The 22,924-nt window shown below is 42.2% G+C and overlaps 2 protein-coding genes across 5 annotated transcripts in view; both read left to right on the top strand.

The window, feature by feature from the left end:
• The first annotated feature begins 887 nt into the window (after positions 1–887).
• mybphb (myosin binding protein Hb) lies at positions 888–12,190 on the top strand. 2 transcript variants are annotated; one of them, XR_004695041.2, is made up of 12 exons: positions 888–1,205; positions 3,882–4,016; positions 4,672–4,839; positions 7,742–7,830; positions 7,925–8,120; positions 8,203–8,342; positions 8,452–8,611; positions 9,519–9,655; positions 10,790–10,976; positions 11,084–11,137; positions 11,785–11,816; positions 11,904–12,190. XR_004695041.2 is itself a non-coding variant. In XM_047339286.1 (11 exons), exons 1-10 carry the CDS (start codon positions 953–955, stop codon positions 11,113–11,115), a joined length of 1,497 nt encoding a protein of 498 aa, XP_047195242.1. In that variant the 5' UTR covers positions 888–952; the 3' UTR covers positions 11,116–11,137; positions 11,904–12,190. The 2 variants fall into 2 exon arrangements, 1 of the variants encoding a protein (XP_047195242.1); XM_047339286.1 differs by lacking the exon at positions 11,785–11,816.
• A 4,405-nt stretch (positions 12,191–16,595) lies between these two features.
• LOC118105330 (synaptotagmin-2) overlaps positions 16,596–22,924 on the top strand; it is a 31,499-nt gene continuing 25,170 nt past the window's right edge. The window contains exon 1 of one of the 3 annotated variants that reach the window (XM_035152961.2): positions 16,596–17,315. The gene's annotated coding sequence lies outside the window, so the exon portion shown is untranslated. Of the gene's footprint in view, positions 17,316–17,547; positions 17,635–22,924 lie in introns of those variants that run through there. The other 2 variants (XM_035152964.2, XM_035152963.2) reach the window with 2 other exon arrangements.

The raw sequence follows: 22,924 nt of genomic DNA, 5'->3' as shown, positions 1-22,924 counted from the left end.
TATAAACTATATATATAAATATATACATGACACAATTAAAGCAAATAAATGACATAACAAATACAAGCTTTATAAAAGTCAATAATGCACACTTATTTTTAGATACAGGCTATAAATATGTTTATATGCATTAGGCTATATAGATGTTACTCTACTACATATAGATATATCTATACAATATTCACAATATATATCGTATAATACATATCTATATTGTAATGATGTATATTTTTGCTCATATATATTTAATTAGGAAACAAGTCAAGAATTTTATCACGATATACCATGAAAGCAATAATCCTTTCATCCCTAGTGTATAAATATATATATATATATATAATTCATATTTTAAATATAAACATATTTTTGGGGCCTTTATTGGACAGGACAGAGTGTTAGTGGGGAACCGCAGGCCGGAATCGAACCCTGTCCGCTGCAGAGGCGTAGAGCCTCATCATTGGGCTGCAGCTCTATCAGCTTTATTTAATTTTTTAAGCTTACTTAGTGCTTAATGCTAACTTACATGAAAAGAATCATGGGTAAAAAGTAATAACCATTAAAGGCCTGTAATAATATTATCAAATAATTTCTTCAAAAGTCCAGGAAGGTTTGATCAACATTAACATAAAAGCAGAAATAAAAAAAAGAAAAGTCTATATCTCAGGATTGTATTATATATAGATACATATTTTTACATGTATATTTAATGAAGCTGTGAAGTGAATGTAAAGAAGTAGTTAATGATGCACTGAGAGTTGATGAGTGGGACGAACAGAATGAGTCATACATGGTGTCCTGTGTTCAGAGGCCTATATCTATTACATGTGGAGCAGCAGGGGCGGAGCTTCAACCGGCTCAGCCCTATAAGAGTGTCCCCCCCCTGCACCCGCGGTGGAATTGGACTCACTTTTTTCGGACTTACCTCAGTTGGGAATTAGCTGCAACCTTCAACATGCCGTCCAAGCCTGCCCCCATCAAGAAGGCGGCCAAGAAAGAACCGGCCAAGAAGGAGGAGAAGGCTCCAGAGCCAGCGCCCGCACCGGAGCCCGCACCGGAGCCCGCTCCCGCAGAGGCAGCCCCCGCAGAGGCAGCACCCGCAGAGGCGGCCCCAGCCCCCGCTGAGGGCGAGGCCGCACCTGCCGAGGAGGCCCCCGCGGCCCCGCCAGCTGAGGAGCCCAAACCCCCCACCCCTCCACCCGCTGATGGTAAATTAACCAGAGCGTATAAACCACATCCACCTTAATGTTCCTGGTTTAGTCCCGGTGCCAGGTTATCCATTACGCACAAGCGCTCGTGCGTAAAGGTGGTAAGTGCCGTAGCTGCAGCCATCGTTATAAACCACAATACAAAGATAAAGCTGCATGTTCCTGCATTGTCCACCTGCCTGGACTCTTCAGGCTGCATCAGATGAGAAAGTCACTCAGTCACTGACGCGCTTTTACAGCTGTGCCGCGAAGTCTGTGCGCCCTGTTCCCTCAGTGATAAAAAGTAAATATTAACAAGCCTGGATTTACCAACGAGCAGTGAAACACTTGTTGTGCTCACGTTACAAACTGATGTGTGACAACAACTGTTTCATGACAAAAACAACAACTTCCTCAAAATCAAGATTTTAAAATTTCCAAATTAACTCTTTAATTTTGATTCAAATTCCCTTTTATAGCATCTTGAAATGTCATGTGAACATTTTAAAAATGTTATATTTGTACTAACATCTCCTAACCTCTTGTATCAGCTGCTGCTCCTGCTGCTGCAGATGAACCCGCTGCTGATGGTATGTTAAGACCCTCAGAGGGTCTCTCTCTCTCTTCAACCCTCCCTGACTCCATATTTTTTTTAATTGAAATGTTAAAATTGCCAATTTTACTTTATTAATTTAAAAAATATTAAATCCCCTTTTATAACATCTTGAAATGTCTCTTAAACCCTTTCAACATGTTATGTGTGTGCTGACATCTCCTAACCTCTTGTATCAGCTGTCGCCCCAGTTGCTGCAGAAGAACCCCCCGCCCAAGGTATAACATGACCCTCAGAGGGTCTCTTAACCCGTGACTCACATTTCTGCCAATTTTAACTTCTTCTCTCCATTTTTAACATTTAAATCCCTTTTATAACATTTGGAAATGACATTAAAACCCTTTCAAACATGTTATATACTGACATCTAACTTCTAATATCAGCTGCTGCTCCTGTTGCTGCAGAGGAACCCGCTGCCGATGGTATGATGCGTGTCTCTCTCTCCACTCAATCTTTCTGCTCATTCTGATCATTTGAACAGATTTAATTCTATTTATAACATTTTAAAAATGAAATCAAAGCCCTTTCAAAATGTTATATATCTACTGACATTCTCTAACCTCTTATATCAGCTGCTGCTGCTCCTGCTGCTGCAGAGGAACTTTCTGCTGATGGTATGATGTGACCCTCAGAGGGTCTCTCTCTTCACTCCTCCCTAACCAATTTTACAATTGAAGTTTTGAAATAATATATTTATTTAAACATATTTAATCGCTTTTTATAACGTTTTGAAATGTCAATGAAAACCCTTTCAAAATGTTCATATATCTACTGACATCTTCTAACCTCTAATACCAGCTGCTGCCCCTGCTGCTGCTGCTGCTGCAGAGGAGCTTTCTGCTGATGGTATGATGTGACCCTCAGAGGGTCTCTCTCTTCACTCCTCCCTAACCAATTTTACAATTGAAGTTTTGAAATTGCAACATTTTTAACTTAATATATTTATTTAAACATATTTAATCGCTTTTTATAACGTTTTGAAATGTCAATGAAAACCCTTTCAAAATGTTCATATATCTACTGACATCTTCTAACCTCTAATACCAGCTGCTGCCCCTGCTGCTCCTGCTGCTGCAGAGGAGCCCGCTGCTGATGGTATGATGTGACCCTCAGAGGGTCTCTCTCTTCACTCCTCCCTAACGTACCCCAATTTTACAATTGAAGTTTTGAAATTGCAACATAATTTAACTTAATATATTTATTTAAACATATTTAATCGCTTTTTATAACGTTTTGAAACGTCTTCTAACCTCTAATACCAGCTGCTGCCCCTGCTGCTGCTGCAGAGGAACCCGCTGCCACAGACGCAGCTGAGGCTCCTGCTGATGGTAAAAAAGATGAAGATCACATGAGCCACAACAGATCTGATACCATAGAGTATTACTAAAGTTTGACCCTTCAACTCTTAGAGTAAATCTGACAACACGTACGGATTCCTTTCTAACACATCGAACTCAGTCACACGTACTATCACATTGTTCAACATGTCCTATCTGCTTAATGCACAGTTGATTAATATCTAACATTTAATAACAGCCGCTGCCGCTCCAGCCACAGACGAAGCTGCTCCTGCTGCTGAAGCACCTGCTGATGGTAAAACCAAACTTCCAACGTGTTCCTATTCTCTGTTCTCTTTAGTGGCTCTAGATTCTGGTTCTGCCGTTTCACCTGAATTGGATAAAAAAATCCTCTGAGTGATAAGATAAATCCATGAAGCCATAAGACATGTCTGCTGTTTGCTTTGCTTTACTCGTCACATGCTGCCAATAATAACAATAATGCAAATGCTTATTTAACATTAGCTGAAGCTGCTGAGGCGCCTGCACCAGAGGAGCCTAAAGCACCCACCCCCCCACCACCTGCACCCGAAGGTAACGCTCCATTCAGAGGATGAACTCCGTCGCAGTGTGATTTTCCCCTCCATCGTTTCTTCTCCCCTTCTTTTATTTCAGTGTAAAGATAAAGAACTGCTCTTCTCCTCTTCTCAGCTCCTGCCCCTGAATTTGATTTCTGATTGTTCTGGGACTTTTCTGCCACTCGCAGGTATCAGTGGAATAATTCTGTGTTTCCACGGTTTCCTGCAGAGCCCACCAGCGTTCCAGTTGAGCTGTTTATCGAGGACAAGAATGACACGTCTGTGACCATCATCTGGAGCCAGCCGGAGAACGTCGGGCCGTCTGGCCTGGACGGATACAACATTGAAGTCTGCAAGGATGGAAGTAAGTGGAACTGTTGACCAGGTGCACCGAGCACAGAAAGACTCAGATATTAGTACAAAATGCCAGCGGCCCTTTGAGTTTTATTTCAAAGCTTTTATTTTGAAGCTGATTTAACGTTTTTACATTATATCATTAAACAGTATGAATGCTTGGCACATTTTAACTGTACTCTGGAACATGTTAAATTGCCGGTTTAATGTGGGTCAGCGGTATATCGGTTGCAGCTGTCCCTGAAGTGTCACTGGCAGAGTTATATCCTGAGCTACCAACCTTCTCCCTACAAGGAGAGAAGGCGTTTCAGGAGCTGCTGTGGTCTCACTGGAGGTCCTGCTTTTAGACCAGCCCTATGCTAATATCAGCAGCGGGTCAGTGAGAGCTGGATTTAGCAGACGGGGGAATGTTACAACAAACACCACAGAACAGCAATTTTCACGTCTAGTGCAGGAAAATTGTTTTATATCGTTTCTATTACGATGCGTAACAACTTTACTGTTCACAAAGCTGCAAAGCAAGCAGCACCGAGTGTCTTAATTAGTTTGTTCTCAATCCCTGATCTGTATGAATCAGAATCTTTTCCCGCTCTTTCTGCACAATTAAAATCAATAAAGAGACGAACCCGTCGTCTGACTTCACTGTGTCTAACGTTCCCATTCAGCCGAGGACTGGAAAGCTGTCAACGAGGACTTGCATAAGTCCTGCCGCTACGTCATCAAGAACCAGATCACCGGTGACCGCCTGAAGATCCGCGTGGTGGCCCTGAACGCCGGCGGCCGCAGCCCCCCCTGCGCCCTGCCCGAGGCCATCCTGGTGAAGGAGGTCGCTGGTAAGAAATGTTTTAGGGATGAGAGAAAATGTAATATTTGTGCTGTCATTTAACCAGTGACTTTCATTTTGTTGGTCCCACACATTGAAACTGAAGTGAGCAGCAGCTAAATGAGAGATACGAGCAGATTCATCACATACACATGTTATATATTCTGTTAAATAGGCTACGCATGATGAGCATTAACAAGATAAGATACAGGAAAGACAGGAAAAAGGCCCTTTTATATGAGTCAGTGATAATACGAATAGGAGTATCAAGTCTAGAAAATAAATCAAATTTACCGTGCTAAGTATTTACAAAAATACAGGTGTTCAACACAGCTTTCTCTATGTACATCATGAAGCACTGAAATACTAGTATAAGGTACTAATACTACATACAAATTTGTACTGAGACACATAAGTGAGAAAACGGGCTGTAAAAGTCATTATTTGGCCATTTTCTCTGTTTAATCTTTACAATTTCATCCTCAAAATCTACAACCTGGGTCTGGTTTCACCTCCTACATGGCAAAAATTGTAACCAAACCCCAAACAGGTCTAACTGTAATGGAAAAATATTTTTTTATTTAAAATGTGACCACAGGTAGAGGAGAAAGACAAAACTCATAACAAACCGAGGTTAATGTGATGATGACCAGTTTAATCCAGCTATAAAATAACAGTTAAACAACAATACAACAAATATGAGTCACACCATTCGACTGAGGCCCCTGGTTTAAACTTTATGGGGCCGTTTATCACTGGAAAGCTGCTTGTAAAATGCGGGAGTCAAACGGGAACATCTCAGCTATGTGTTCCTCTCAGCTGTCCGTGTCCTGTTGGCACATACCTGCCACGTTAACGGCATAAAACCCTGGTCTTCTCTCTCGTTTCCACTTTGAACTGGAACCCTGATCCAACCGGGGGGGGGGACGGACAGTGCGATAACTCCACACTTGTTAAGTTTTACTTGATTGGGTTCGGCCTTGCAGTGTTAATCGTGGGCAGTATATCTGAAGTGATTTGTGGTAAAAAATGATGATTGGACCCCGAGGACTTTAAAAGGAAGGAGCTGCGTTACTTTGGCACAAATCGTTAGTTGTGCATGACGGAGAGTCGGGCGGGAAACTCGATCCCTGCTGAACTGGAAACATTTCAACATTCAGGTTCATGTTCCAGCTGCTCTGCTCCACATCGGCCACATTTAGACCTGTGAATGGTTTCGTGCAAAATGACCACGAAGGTGCGGGCAAAATATCTGGGATGACCCTGATGTTAGCACAGATTTTCTGCTTGGGTTTGTGATCCCTGCCTGAATTCATCTTGAGGGGGTGAGGGGTGGGGGTGTCAGAATCCAGTTCCACAAGATAGACGGTGGCGAGCAGGTGGGGGAGTGGAAGGGGTGGATGGTAAATTCCAGAGCATCCTGTCCCTGAGGAGAGGTGGGGCGGCGGTGGTGTTAGGGGGTCGCATTGGGGGTCGGTGGGTTTGGATCCAACTTCTCAGGTCACACTGGATCTAATGACACGTCCAGAGGTTTCATGTTTATTTTGAAACATGCCAGAGACTTTACAGGTGCAGTTTTCTTTGAGACTGATCCACATGAAGGAATAAGACTGAACATGTGCTGGATGTACTCTCATATAGAGTTGCACTTTACTTTAGTACATTTAGTACAGTCTTTTTCAGGTTTTATTTACAAATACAAGTTGCTTTGCTGTGGTGTGTTAGCATAAAAAGAAAAATAGAAAAACAGTGTAAAATATCGATAAAACTAGAAACGAGAAAAAAAACAAGTGCGATATCAACGGTAGATATATTAAATTTGACGTTTGTGCAGTGTAACCTTTATTGATCAAGTTTTATATTCACAGTTGCAAGTTCTGATGTTGGTCATTTCTATGATTTGAATGTGTTGTGATGTGATGTGTGGGGGCTGATATACTGAAGCTGCTTTATTTAGAGTCCTAAAGGTTTCTAAAGGCCTCAGTATCATTTCACACGTCTCAGTGGCTAATTTCCTTTTTTATGTTTTATGGGCTATTTTGGGCTTTTTACAAGCTAATACACAGTGAGGGGGTTGTTGGCAGCTGAGGGTCTGGGACATGCAACAGGCATTTTGCAGGTATACAAGATAAATATATCGACCGACTGAGCCACCAAGAGCAGTTACTGGCTTTGATATTCTAATAATTGTTACTGTCCATCAAGAAGTAATGTTCAGCACTTATGTGAAGGTTTAAATTTCATGTGTACTTAAATTAATTCATCAAGGTGAACACAGACTCACAGTAAAGTCAGAAACAATAATTATCAGGATTTAAAAAAGTTAGTTCACCAAAACCTGATAAATCATTACATTTATTATACATATACATTATACATACATTTATTTCCAGGTCTTTTTCAGGGATTAATAAATTGGTACGTTTCCCTGCAGGAATAGGAAACTAAACAAGTTCAATTCATGGAAGTAGATGCAAACATTTCATACAGGAGCCTCAACTTTTGTTGATGTCTTACAAACCATCTTAATGTACAAAGACTGCGTTGAAACAAAACTTCATCCTCTGGTCTGTGACCAGGACAGTAAACGTTCATGAGAACTCCTGCTGTGTTGGGACAATCTGGACAATATTCAAAAGGCCTGAGTGGGACTCGTAAGACAAACTGTCGCTTTTAAAGCCAGTTAAACCACAGAAAGCCCCTGATGACACCAGTGAAAGTTCCCTGACTCAGATGGAATTAGTTCTGCTCAACATGTTCATCGAACAGATCTGAAATCCTTCACTTTCACTCCACAGATATTTGAATAAAAATCCTTTCTGGCTTCGTTCACAGATGAGATGTGGAAGCAGAAGATAAAAGTGCTGATTAACTAACTAACTGGTTGTCTCACCCTGTGTTTTTCTCTCTAGATCGCCCCAAGGTTCGTCTGCCTCGTTTCCTCAAGCAGAGATACGTCACCCAAGTCGGAAACAAGGTCAACCTGACAGTCCCCTTCACAGTAAGCCGAAGACCACTGCATCTCCTTGTTCCTGCAGGATTAACAAAACAACCTTGCCTCCTTGAAACACACATGTCTGCCCCCTCCCCTCAAGGGTAAACCCAAACCTGTGGTCACCTGGACAAAGGACGGACAGCCCCTGGACGCCAAGAGGGTGAACGTCCGCACCAGCGACAGAGACAGCATCCTGTTCATCCGCACGACCGAGAGAGACGACTCCGGCATCTACGAGATGTGCGTGAAGGTGGACGACTTCGAGGACAAGGCGTCGCTCATCCTTCAGATTGTCGGTGAGGAAAATGTTTTCGCATATCACCAGATTATAGTTTTAAACTGTAAGGTTGGATACAAGGATCAGTGCTTTGTCCACAGAGCTGCCAGGACCTCCCGCCACCTTGAAGATTATTGATACCTGGGGCTTCAACGCGGCCCTGGAGTGGACTCCACCTAAAGACAGTGGAAACACAGATATTAAAGGCTACATGGTGCAGAAGGCCGACAAGAAGACTGGAGTAAGACCTGTTCTGCTGTAATGTGTTGATAAATCCCACACTTTAAATCCTCTGCACCTTATTCATCACTGTGTGTGTCGGTGTGTGTGTGTGTGTGTGTGTGTCACAGGACTGGTTCACTGTGCTGGAACATTACCACAGACTGAATGCCACCATCTCTGACCTCATCATGGGCAACACCTACAAGTTCAGAGTGTTTTCAGAAAACAAGTGTGGACTGAGCGATAACGCTGCCCTTACAAAGGGGGAGGCCGTCATCCTGAAGACAGGTACGTCTCTCCGTCACCGCTCCTCAGGCAACACGTCAGGACGCCATCCGGTCCTTTGTTCAATCAGCTGTGATGTACTGAAGTCCCCTCTGAAGCCATGGGCTCACAAGTCCTTCTTTTTAACGGATTCTTATCTTAAACTAGACGGATGGAAATTCAAAGTTCAAATTTCATCCTTGTCCTTTCGAAACAGTTGATTTTTAAAACATAGTTCACTTTCAAAATACCACGAAATGCAGTAAAAAAGCTCCAAACGTTTATTTTGTTTCAGTTTGAATTTGACAAACTTTATTTTAAAAGAATTGTATCATTTAGCTGTTTTCACTGACAGATAAATGTGCAATATTGCAGCAATGCAACAGACCTACTGTAAAAAAAGGGAAAGTAAACAATAATAATGATGATAAAAGGTTTCTGAGAACTGATGCACACACAATGTGCTTTAAACTAAAACTTAGCCAAGGCCCAACAGTTTCCTTAAATTCAATCCAGCTGCACCAGATAACAGACAATCTTAGATATCATTTAATTATTATTTTTAAATCAAGATCCAGGAATTATTCCGTGAGAAAAACAGTTCAAATGTCACATACTCTCACAATGTTAAATAAAATGATAAAAAGCTGCTTCTGGATCCGCACCTTTGTCCAGATCTGAATCAAAGTGAAATGTGTTTTGACTCATGTCGCATCCTTTCACTTAATTTCATGGAAATCCGTTTGGTAGTTTTTGCAGAATCCTGCAGTCACACAAACAAACCAACCACACAAACTGACAGGGGGTGAAAACATAACCTCCTTTGTGGAGGAGATAAAAATGACAAACTAAAGACCAGCTGACACACAGATCAGCTGAGCCTTTGCAGAAGCAGTTGTATACTGGGTTGTGTTTCTGCTCCGCTCTGCAGGTATCGACTACAAACCTCCCAACTACCAGGAGCACGACTTCACCGAGGCTCCCAAGTTCACCACGGCCCTGAGCGACAGAGCCACCACCGTGGGCTACAGCACCAAGCTGCTCTGCTCCGTCAGGGGAGAACCAAAGGTGCAGCCGCACTTCTGTTTTCATACCTGAACAATGTGACGCCGATTTAACAGTTCAGACTAAATATTAACTCCATTACCTGAGCAGTTAGGACCACTGAACTGTATTGTCTCTGATTGTTTTGCATGTTTTAACCCTGTATCTTAAAGTCTGGCTTCCAGTTTTGGAAATTTTTTTAACTATCAAATCTCAAACTTTGCATGTCACAGCTGACACAAAAATAACTTTCACTTTCAGAATTTTAATATTTGAATTACAGATGTGCAATATAATGGTTTGACTAAGTCTTTTCAAATTGATATGTATGCATTTTGCAAACCAATGGCTCCCTGAAAAGTAGAAATAGAGGAGAATAGAACGGAATATAATAGAAAGCCTTTATCATCATTGTACATCATTGTACAAGTTCAATGAAATTAGAGAAAAATTGTTTAAAATCCGACGAAAGACACAAAAGAATAAATACCAGACTAATAAATGCAGTTTTAAAAAGTAACTGAATCTTTAAAGTATGTCTGGTAGTTTTGTAACTAATAAAATCTCCCAAACCAGCGGCCATTGACATGTTAAAACTGTTTAAGTGCCTTAACTGTTGGCAGGATCAACAGTAACACCAGTGGTGCCAACAAGCCAATCCTCACTCTCACTTCTTGTCAGCAGCTTAGTGATGGTAATAAGGTTGAGCCTGGACTTATGAAGAGCTTTTAACAAACTCCTCTCCTCCATCACTGTCAGTGGGATCTTCATCTGACCCTGCAGGCCTCATGTCTGAGCCTCTCACCTCCTCTTCATCCTCCTAATCCCACCAGGTCCCCGTCAGGACAGTGGGATAGATAGATGGTTGTGATTAGAAGGCCAGAGTTGGTATTCTGGTCTTTTGAAGCAGGGATGGGAGGAGAAGGGACCGCGAGGGTCAGCAGAGAAGCGCGGTCACATGTCTGACATTCCCTGCTGGGCCCCAGGGGGTCCTCACCATGTCAGGGTCATTAAAACTCCCACAGTGTGGCGTGCGCTGCGTGTCCCCTTCAATCAACAGAGCGTTTGTCGCCAAGTGGCACAAACCAAAACAGAAACAACCCTTATTTATTGATTAAATGCCTTCAAATAATTGCTGGAATAAATGTTTTTCTACAGCCCAAGGTTCAATGGATGAAGAACCAGATGATTATTGGAGATGACCCTAAGTTCAGGCAGATCTGCGTCCAGGGCATCTGCTCTCTGGAGATCCGCAAGCCCGGTAACTTTGACGGTGGCGTGTACAGCTGCAAAGCCAAGAACGAACACGGAGAGGCGACTGTCTGCTGCAAACTGGAGGTCAAACGTAAGTCAGCACCTTAAATGTCCATTCCAATGTCTACAGTTTGTTTATGGCTGTAAACATTAGGTTTTGCTTGGTGTCTGATCACAAATAACTTTTCTGTTAAACAGAGGCAGCGGTTGTGGATGCACAGAAGAAATAGGTCAACGTTCTCATCATTACAGGTCAGAAATCATTAGGATGATATTTTATCACTACATTTACAAAGTAAACCAATAAAAACTGCATTGATGAATCTAAAAACCAATGATCTAGTTAAAGTATCCACCTTTTAAACCGTAATTAACCTTATAAACATACAGTTCTACGCTGAGAATGTGCGTGGTAAAAGTTTGCATCGGGTCAGTCGGTCTAAATGAGTCCCGAGGTGACATGTGCCTCCTGCGTGACTTGCTTTCCATACATGGACGGCACTAAACTGGGAAATGGTGGCCTCTGCCACTTAAAGGGTGCGGGAGGTAGCACCCATAAATTACATCTCTGATGGCTCCTCGTGAACTTGGGCCGGAGACTTAATCACATTTCCTCGACTCAGCAGCAGCAGCAACAACCTCCTTTAAGCGTTTCACGTGCAGGTTGCTCTCTGAACACGAGAAAACCTCAGAGGTTTAATCTGTGAAATGTTGCAGTTTTCTATCCGTAAAGATTTATTTCTAATGCATGTTTTAAAAAAATACAGGAAAGCATGTTTGCATAGTTTGAGTTTTTCCCCTCGTGTGATTCTGGATTGCTGCCACTGAAGCGACTGCACCTCTGACTGTGTGTAACACCTGTTGCTGTTATTTGTGCATCTGTTGCGATCCCAAATTAGGAGCAGAAGGAATGAGGCCTTTGCAGCATAAGGTGCGTGACACTTTTAGCGTTTCTAAAACCGTCTTCCTCAACGGCGACGAATAAAAGAGCCAATGATTTTTCCTTTTTCTCTCACAGGACGGTGCTGGATTCCTGGCAGAACATGTATATATGGCTGGTGACCACGCTCCATGAGGGTTGTTGCCTGTGACCTCTTGACAAGTGTTGCCCGATGTTTGTTGTCGCTTTGTGCCTTTTCACTTTATCAAGTCCACATCCATGTCCACTATCAGCTCCCCCCCCCCTGGTTTCCCACCCCGTCAGTGCAACGAGGCGAGAGTATCACAGCATGAATTCACTGTTCCTCATTGGAGATCTACATATAACATCGACATGTTTTTATCAATAAATAATTTAATTTCTGGTTTTGTTGTTTTTCAATACGGTGTCTTCAGTAAATTGAAATCTACAGCAGGATTATTTGAAAGCTTTAATCGTTATTATCAATAATTGAATCCGTAAAGAAGAGACAGTTACTCAGCTTGAGTTTATTCAGATTCTTTATTACATAGTTTTGGTTTGATTTGACATATTTTAGGAGATATATTGAAGAATGTGAAAGAAAATAATTTTAGACTTTATTTAACACAATTGTAATTTATAATATATTATAAAAGTTTCTTATATTTTTATAGAAAGATCTGTGTCATTAGGAAATATAGACTCCAACTAGTGGTCACTGTAGAACAGGTCAGTCAAAAATCAGTAAATACATCTACAGTACACAATATAGCTTATATTTATTTTTATTAATTAAGATTATTTTCACGGAAAGTACATATACAATTCAACAGGAAATCAAATAACAACAAGTAACATGTTAAAAACAATTATCATGACATGGACAATATCAATTATGTAGAAGCAAAATACAAAGAAATATCAGCAGAAGACAAACATTAATTTTGATTCTTTTAAGGAAAACAACACAAACACATAAAAATAAGGTCAATTAATAAGAATAGAGTATCTAATAATAAACGAGTGACAATGAAAATGAGCTCGGCCTGACATAATTTGAAGAAATCAATTTTAAATCAGATAGCACCATTTTTAAACACTTTTCAAGCAAAGTAAACGATTAAAAAGAGCAGAACAAAAGAGGTCAAAGAAATAAAAAGGATAGATCTAATAATAAGTAAATTGAAGGAGTAAAATAAAATAGTTAGAAATGTGTACAATATTAAAATACAGTCATGGAAAAAACAATAGATTCTATAGAATAGTTTAGTTAAAGCCTCCAGTGTGAACTTTACAGAATAAAATGACCAAGAATTAAAAAATGTATTATCCTACAGGCCTGGAAGCTTCTGTATCTGCAGATTGATTTAATTATTTCCACCACAGTTGGACTCGGTGGCTGAATTTACTGGCAGCGGCCCCCTGAGAACCTGGATGACAGCGGCACAATTCATTTGGCTCGAACAGACCCAGGAGTACACAGGAGAATGCCAGCACTTCCATAATAATCATACCAGTCTATAAGACTGATCTTGTAGCTATCTTGTCCCGGAGTTCGTGGCATAGTGATAAGGGGCCGGATGCCAGAGCCTTCCAGGTTGCACAGACACATGGGTTCACATGGAGGCTGATAAAATTAGCTGCAGGGCTCCGTCGTACCCAGGTTATTTTAGGAAGTGGCTCGTCTGGCAAAATGTGCTTTTACGTTACCTTAAATAACGGAATGGGGGAAATGGAATTCATAAATGGAGTGGAGACAAAACTAAACGAAAAGGGAGATAGTGCTGTTATTATAATTTAATTTAAAAGGATGAAAATCTACCTCACATGACCCTGAAGTGTGTTTTGTACGAGAATAAAAGACACCAATAGTATAACTGTGTGGAAACATAAAGGTTTGAATGACCCAACTCTGCAGTTAAAGCCATGAGGAAGAAAAACTCATTATCCGTCTCCTTCGGCGTGGCTCCCTCTACTGTCACAATCAAGCAGCAGCATGTGCAAGCCTCTAAAAAGGGCGAGAATTAAGAGTCACGTCGCACGTCAACAACATTCAGACGCTGCTGCTTTAAAAATACAAAACACGGGGATGTTCGCTCCAGAGATCAACGGCAAAGCCAACTGTCCATTTGATTTACAGTGTTTTGAAATGGATCAACTGTTCCCTCCGTGTCACTTTGAGCCGCACGGTGCAGCGTTAACCCGCGGGCTCGGAGCCATACTGGGTCTCAGGCCTACTTCTGCTGGGTCCCTGGATGCTGACACGCTGCAACAAGGTCACAGAGCGAGAGACTTCCTGTCTAATTTAGGTCCTGCTCCCAAAAAAGGTTTCAAACCTCCAATGAAAACCACAAAACCCCGGGACACAGAATGTAACTCCTCATATTTGATATATTAAAGTGTAGTATCATATAATTCAAGTTATGTTTGAATCGTATATAATTCAGTTTGATGTTGATGTGTGTGTGTGTATGAGTGAGTTTGTGTTTATATGATTAGTTGTTCTTCTTTAGATGGTTGTAATGGTCCGACATCACAAAGATGTTGATCCCCTGACTCTTCTGTCAGCGCCACCTGTAGGTCAAACCTTTTAAACCGTCAGACGTTCATGTTTCCCAGAGGATGAAGCTGTAATGACTTTAGTGATCCCCTGACTTCTCCTCTACTGCCACCATCAGGCTGAAATGTGTGCTTTTGAGTGAAATGTCTCAGAGCTGGTGAGTTAGATTCCATAACAACATGTAAACACACTGTGGGGATCTCCTGGACCTTTGGGCCTTTACCACTGTCGGAGCAAAACTAAGATTTCATCAGACACTTTAGTTAATGAGAGAAAACCTGAAACCTGATGACGGTGTGTCTGTCGTGGAAGGACGTAGCACGGGGCCAAGAAAGACGCCATTAAACTTTGGCGCGGATCTGGACAAAGAGGCAGATCTAGGAAATTTGATCACTGTCTTTGACATTCAAAGAATCTTCTTTTTAAAGATTATTAAAACGTATTTTCATGGATTTGAGGTGTGTTTAAGGGACCTTTGAGGTTGCACAGTTTAATGCTGTTTGACTGAATTGAAGGGGGCAAGGTGCAGGTATTCAAGTTTTCATGCCAACACACCAAACTCAGATGGTGAACACACCTGCTCAGAGTATTGGTTCTCCTTCACGTTCAGCCTCACAGAGCTGCTGCAGCCTTCAGCTGTGTTCCCGTGGTTTGTCTCCTCCATCTTCATTTTGCGTTTGAGGCTCATTAAACTCCGAGCTTCACCTTTATGAAACCATACAGCTGCTTCAGGCTCATACTCCGCCTCTCATCCCCATGAATGAATCACCTCTGCGTCTCTGTCCCGTCTGTTATGATTTATTGCTGCGAAGTCCACAACAGGGTGATCACCGCAAAATATCCTCTGGCTGAATAATTAGATCCTATCAAAAGTTGTTCTCTCTGCTGCACCCTCCTCCTGCAGGGGAACGGTCGCAGATGAAACAGAACCGGATGGAAAGTTAATTTATTAAAAAAAGCTCAACGTGCGGTAGTGATGCAGCATCTCTGCCTCGTGTACTGGTGTTGCTTTAATCGTTGGTAATGCACTGAGTGTGATGTGGTGGCTGCTCCATCAAGGGTAACGCCAAAGGTAATGAAATGGTGCGTCCTTCTTGAAGGGAGCTGAGGTTTTGGCACGTTCCCTGAGGGTTTAATAAGTGTAATGGTGGAACTGGCACTGTTGTTGCTTTTCATTAATGCAAATGTTGCACTGCTAAATCAGCTGGGTAGACGCTCCCAAGGCACTTTTTCATTCGCTGCAAGTTACGGTGGAGATTCGGGCGTTTCTCTTTTGTTTTGAAACCATTCAGATGCTTTAGATGTTGTTTAATCTCACATATTTCACACATTCACCTTCAAACTGTGGTTCCGTGTGTTTCATGCTGCCTCACAGTGGCTGTATGTGATTCTCACAAACCAGCACAACCTGTGTGTGGATTTCCCAGGAGGAGCCTGCAGCAGCAGCAGTGTGATGCAGCTCTGCTCGGCTGTCCACTGGAGGAAGTCAGCTCCTCTATTGATTCCACAATGAGATGCTGTGAAGTAAATTTAATTAAAATTGAGGCACTGGATTGTTGTGAGGGTGGGAAATAAAAAACACAACAGACGTGTGTGTTTTAAACTCTTACATCTTTGTTCTTCTTATGCATCATCGCACATGAAGAATCCTTAAAGGAAACATGAAGTATCAACTCGCTGAACTGAATCATTTCTCCGCTACATTAAACACATTGCACATCTTACTACTGCACACAGTGACTCTTTGACTTTTACACCTCGTGGTTAATTAGGTGACTTTATAATCTGCGTGTCCCCTGATGATGCAGGAGCAGTGATCTGTGTCGCTCCTGCAGCTCCTCTTTTAAATCATTCACCACTCACACGTTCATGCATATTAACAGGAAAGAGAGGAACGGGTGGAATTTTTTTTTTTTTGTGTGTTGCTACTGTTGAGTCGGATGCTGGAGCTTGACATTTTACTGCTGCTGGAGAAAAGCACCGACAACTTCCCATCTGCTTCCTGCCTGCTCCTGTACTGCAGCAAAACCAGCCCGAGCAGACCAGTAACAACCCTCCTCTCCTCTCCTCTTCCTCTCCTCTCCTCTCCTCTCTCTCTCCTCCTCTCCTCTCCTCTCCTCTCCTCTCCTCTCCTCTCCTCTCCTCCTTCCTCTTCCTCTTCCTCTTCCTCTTCCTCTCCTCCTATCCTCCTATCTTCTCTGGTCCTTACACCTCATTGCACTCAGGTCCCTGCACAGCTCCCTGCAGCAGACGAGAGGCACAGGGACCTGCAATCTAAAAAATCTGTGAGAGCTGCTGCAGCCTGCTTGTTGCCATCTGTACCTCTCCTCTCACCACTCATCGATTCCCCCCCTCCTCCCCTTGCACTTCTCTCCATCCCCTCGCTCCCTCTCTCTTTTTTCCTCCCTTTCCTTTCCTCCTGCGTCTCTTTCTCAAAGCTCAGCACTCCCTGCATGTGTGCCGGTGCTGGGGGTGAAAAACTGATGGAGCAAAGAAGAGGAGAGGAGGAGCAGCGTTGTTAGTGCGCCACAGAAAACCTAGCCCCCCCCTCCTCCTCTGCCCAATTGATGACAAGGAGGGTTTTTATTGAGCTGCTCCTCAGCCAATAAGGGAACAGTGCCGGGAAATACAGCAGTGGAAGTGCACTGGCTCTGATGCTTGTGCTGATTTCAGTGTCAGAACAATGTTAATCTGTGTGAGTGTGTCTTGATTTCTCGTCCGTGCCCGGTGTGAATGCACCTCAGCTGCAGCCTGAGCCCAGAGAAGTCCTGTGTGTGAGTGTCAGAGGAGGGGAGGGGGGCTCACGGACAGAAACAGACCCCACAAGGAAGGAGTTCTGCAATGTCTTTTGAGAGTGGGATCAACCAAAGTGCAGCTTGTTGAGATTTTTCCTTTGCTCGTTCCTCCTGTCAAGAATCTCTCCGGCCCTGTTCTCTCATTCCAGGGGAGGCAGCACATCTCTGTTCAAGGTAAGATGCATCCTTTTTGTTTCTCCTCCTCCTCTCTCCTCCTCCTCTTTTCCAGAACAGCTCCATCAGTAACTCAGGCGTTGCTGTGTGCCAGGTTGTCACAGAGGCACCTAGCCTCATTACACACATGCTGCTCTGCAGAAAGCTCTGCAGAGAGAGAGAGAGAGAGAGAGAGAGAGAGAGAGAGAGAGAGAGAGAGAGAGAGAGAGAGAGAGAGAGAATAAATGGCTCAGGGGTTAATTAGAGCAGACGGTGTGTGAGCGCTCTGCCAGTCGCCTTCTCATTTTTATGCAGAGAGTGGAACTTTTACAGCATGCCGGTAAGTCCTCATGCTGCGTAGCATCATGTAGTGCTGCAGTATCATGTTACATAATAAAACAAACGTGTGTGTGTGTGTGTGAGGGTAGAACTTAAGATGCCAATTTATTAGTAAAACTATTTTCATTGGTTTATTATAGGTGATTACACATTCAGATCTTTTTCTTTTTTTTATACTAACATAGAGCTAAATGTGTTCATGAACAAAAACAGAGACATAGATGGAGAATAAGCTCCCTCATGTTGGCACGTTATGATTTTTCTTTCAGTCTTTCTTTACTGTTCTCTCTCCAGTGTGTCAGTGTGCAGATGGATGAGTGGGCTCACTGCTCCACAGTAACAGCTCTGAGGGAGTGTGTTGCAAAGTAAAAATGTGCTGAGCCAGCAGGAGTGAAGGGCCCACGTTAAAGAGCCTGCAGAGCTCGCTGTGCTCACATTGGTCTGTGTTGTCTCATCAGCAGTTAACCGCTGCATTAATACAAGTCACGTTGGTTCCTTATCTCTAAATGCTTTGTGAGCAAATATTCGTATTGTTCACCGCGATGGAAGATGTTTGCAGAGGGCTTTTAATAATGTGCATGGAAATTTGGCGCATTACGGCCTCTGATGGACACTGATTACCTGCAGCTGAAGCATCTTGACTTTTTCTTGTCGTGTTTGAAAAGCCTGTCGTCCTCGTCTCCTTCTGTTTTTCCAATTGATGAAGAAATGTTATCACAGATACAGATGTGCATGTTGGTACTTGAGGTTAACGGGCTGATTATGATGCAGTGGTGAGAAGAGATCATGTGATGCAGTGGTTTCCTGTCCCTGGGGACGTAATGAGTACATGGCTGGGATACTCCTGAGTGTGTGCGTGCGTGTGTGTGCGTGTGCATGCACCAAATGAGGACTTCCTTTTGGCTTCAGCAGAGGTGAAACAAGGCATGTGTGTGTGTTGCTGCAATGTGTCTCACACACTCCTCTGTGCTGTAACGTGTGCACTTGACTTGGTGCATTTTTTATGCTGCAGTAGATGTTTTTTTTTTCAGGTTAAAAGTGAGACACCTTCAAATAGAAGATACAGTACAGTGAATATAAAGTGAATGTGTGACCTAATAATGTAATACGAGTGCAGGGTAAGGTGCATTAATCAATATGCTCTATAAATGTCAATTATTTAATCACTTACCTCTTTTACTAAGCGTTAAGTAAGTCTGCTACTGATATGGCCAATCAAAAAAGACAGTGCAAGATATTAATTGCAAGAGTTCGAAGCAAAATCCCAAAGTGCAAAGAGTCCGATAAAGTATTTTTAAACTGTCTTGCTTATCAATATACGTCAATTTAAAGGGTAAATGTCATTCTGCATATATCTTTGTGTTTTTCTGCTGAATTCGTCCAATGAGACAGGATCTCTGTTTTACCGCCTGCGCCTAGAGTCACAAAAATATGCGAGCACACATCTTTTAATCCTCGATGATGCTCTATCTGTGGAGATGTTGGTTTATCACTAGAGGCTGATATTCCCATTGGCCTCGGTCTCACTTACTGATCAGCAAAATGGTGGCCAGCTTATCAGCAAAAATCTAAGTTCCTGGAATCATTACAGAGAGGTCACGAGTCGCACAGCTCTCCCTTTCTTTCAAACCCTTTCTTTTGTATTGTTGAACTGGGTGAATGTTAGCCTAAATGCTAACATCAGCATGTAAGCATTTCCATTGTCGGCTAAGGATGTTGACGTCAGCATTTAGCTTGATGCACCACTGTAGCTTACCATAGACTGTAAATAAAGATGGATGCCGTCACTGGCGTCTTGCTCTATTGACGTCATTCAGAGCTTTTTCCTGTCATTTCCTGCCAATACACACACACTCGACCAATCGTGAGTCAGTCTCAGCTGTCAATCATGACGTTTCCCCCATGTCATTAAAACCAACCAAGAACAAAATTTACCAGAAAAACGTGAACATGCATTATCCCAGAGAAAATTTTATTTGACGTCTTCTGCTTTGACATTTTAATTTGGCCCGTGTCTCATTCATTAACAAAGAGGAGGCTGGGTTTATCACCTGCACTGCAGCCAGCCACCAGGGGGCAATTGAGATGCTTTGGCTTCACTTTTGGGGAGCTGTCATGTCGTCCATCTTTAGATACAGTCTATAGAACTTTATCATGTTGTTGATTCAATTTTAAATTGATAAAATCTTTTTTTTGTACTTTTGTGCACAGTAATCCACACTCAATAACCAGTAGTGACAAAGTGAAAACATGTTTTTAGATTCTTTATTTTTGTTGCTTATTTATTGAAATGAATGTGTTCAGACCCTCTTTACACCTCAAAACGTGATCAGGTGCATTTTATCCATTTACAATTAAATCTACAACATGATAAAATGGAAAAGTGAAGGTCTCAACACTTTCTGAAGCCAGATTGGACTCTCGTGTCAATTTATTTTATTTGTCATTCAGTCAAATGTATTAGTTTCTTGTTGTCAGCACACAACTTCTCCATGTTGAATAAAATATATGTTTGCTTGGTAACATCCTCCTAAACCCTCCAGGGGTCCACATTGGTCCATACACATACCACTGATCATCCCAATCTGTTCACCGAATCTAAATCAATAATGTTTTCCTTGCGGTTGTCGGTTGTTGCAGTCGTCAGGACGCCACGCTTCAGCCCCTTTGAGTTTCCACATTACAGCTGAAGAGAGGTGTGCCCCCCCCCGAGCTCTTCTGATGCTCGATGGCTCATGAAATGGGATTCTGCTACTGCAGCCTATAATCCTGTCCTGACTAAACTGAGATCCTCATTCACAGGCTGTCAGGTGCATCATCATACACGAAGCACGCTGAAGATGTTTTTCATTCAGACTGTACACACGACGTCTGGATCATTACTAGTAGTACTACAGTCGGTGTGTATACGCAGTAAAGCCAGGTCATGAAATGGGATTTCATGATGTTTTTTGTGTTGAGAGACATTATTGATAGCTGTGATGTTATAGGAGAGTACCTGTAGACTTTGATAGGCCGTGCAAGTTGCTGAACCATTATATTGTGCTAATGCTGCAGTGCATTTTCTATCCGTTGAACGCCATTAGCACGACACCTCTCCGCCCGAGGGTATACGGTGGAATAGAGGCGATTTGAGGCTTGACCTTCCGTGAAAAGAGAAGCGTATCCACCTCTGTCCCTCTCGGTCTAAAGTGCATTCAGACTTGTGAAGAACGAGGAGAACAAACCTTCAACTGCTGGCAGTACTGAGGTTTTTGTGGTGAGCCAGTGTCTCAAAAAGCTGATGAATGAGTGGAGAAGATGCAGCACGACACATCCAACAACAGAGGGACAGAGGGTCGTAACAACTGGGACAGAATCTGTTTGACTTTATAAACTGTCGAGGTAAAATATATGAGCGGTCAAGAATGAAGAGAGAAAGACTGGAGACATGCAGGGACATGGAGAAAAGCTTTTTGAATTGAAGCTGCACTTTAACAATATTTTGGATCATGTGCTGGTCCTCTAGTTTTAGCATCTTTCAGCTCATTGTTTTGGTTTTACAGCCCACGTATTTATGTTTATACACACTGTATTTAAAGATGGACGATGTGATGGCTCCCCAACAGTGAAGCCAAAGCATCTCAAACGCCATCTGGTGGTTGCATATTAAATTTTTCATTATCCCTGCGTCTGCAAAATTAATGGATGGGATGTGGACTAAAAAGTCAAAATAAACGTATGATACATTCTTAGTAATTCTTGTCCAACTGAAGTATGTTCAAGTTTTCAGGTTAGTTTGGTTTTAATTAATAGAAATGTGTTGAAACGTCAGGATTGACAGCTGAGATTGCCTTGTGATTGGTGGAGCATGTGTATTGGCGGGACTTTGCTACCTCGGCTCCACCCCCTGACCACGACTGTACAGGCTCAAGATGGCAGCTTTTGTATCTAGAATATTTAAGCTTAATTTCTGGATTGTTGGAGGAGGTGGAGACACGTCGTACAATCTAAAGTTTGCAACTAGCTGGTGAAGAATTTTACTTTCCATCATATTGAGAAAAAGATAAATGATTATTTAAATTTCCACAATTACAAAATCCAATATTACATGACATTGTCTTGTGCTTTATTTACTTAATATGTTTCCAGTTGCCTCAGTGGAGACGATGCTCCTGTCTCTGGTGCCTGTTTCAGTCCAACCACTGCAGAGGATGATCAATACTCCTCAGCAGATCAATGCTGAGTGCTTCAGGAACAAATTAATATTTTTAAGTACTATTTCCACCAGAGGGTGAGTCTGTATGTGAAATGTTGAAGCTTAGGCAACAGTGTTTTAAGAAAAATATCAATATTATAACAATGTCAGAGTACTTTATACTTATGGAGTGATACAAGTACATTGTTATTGCCAACAAATCTACTTGAATGATCAAAAGTAATATTACTACAAGTAATTTCGCACATCTCTATTTCTGTGTCTCTGTAAATTAAAGAGTTTATGTACAGTGCTCCCTACTGGTCATTATGAGTCCTGCACTCTGAGCTGGCTGAATTCAGAGGCTTGTAGACCAGGAATTATAAGAACATTAAAGTAACATTATCTCCATCTAATTGTGAAATAAACAAAATCTTACATGAAGTTTCTAATCATTTATAACAAGAATCCCCAAAAATATTATATCGACACATCCAGCTCTTGTATTCACGCAAAGTAATGAGAAAATGAAGATAAATACTTAATTAGCAAAAGTCTTGGAATAAACCTGATTGGAAATGCGTCCAATTTCACAATAAAAGAGGAGGAAATGTAGGAAGTCGGGACAGAAGGATCGGATAATTACTGACTGAACTTACGGCCCCTCTGGCTTCTCTTCACCCAGAACTACTCTGTCATGTTGCCCTAGATCTGTGCCACTGGGCAACACATCCTCCATTAGTGGGGAGATGTATCAGCTCCCTCTTCTTCACCTCCTCCTCCATCTCTAAATATCTCTCTCTCTCTCTCTCTCTCTCTCTCTCTCTCTCCCTTCTGCTCCTCCGCCTAAATGCACCAAATATCCAGCGCTAGTGAGTCCGGCTATTTTCAGCACCAGCAGGAGGGAAAATGTATGTGTGTAGACAAACATATCTTGTGTACTTTGTTTATTCGTCTTTATGCTATTACTATCTACTGTATTTAAAGATAGTCAAAGCGTCTCCTCCCACAATTAGGCCAAAATATCTTGTACTTGAACACCGCCATCTTGTGCATGTGGGGCTAGAATCTGCGTAGTGTCATCCGGCGATGGAAAACCCGCCGATGCACGTCC

The sequence above is a fragment of the Hippoglossus stenolepis genome, chromosome 3 (genome assembly GCF_022539355.2).
Source record: "Hippoglossus stenolepis isolate QCI-W04-F060 chromosome 3, HSTE1.2, whole genome shotgun sequence".
NCBI lineage: Eukaryota > Metazoa > Chordata > Actinopteri > Pleuronectiformes > Pleuronectidae > Hippoglossus > Hippoglossus stenolepis.
The sequence above is the reverse complement of the archived record's forward strand: the minus strand, read 5'-3'. Positions and strand labels throughout refer to the sequence as shown.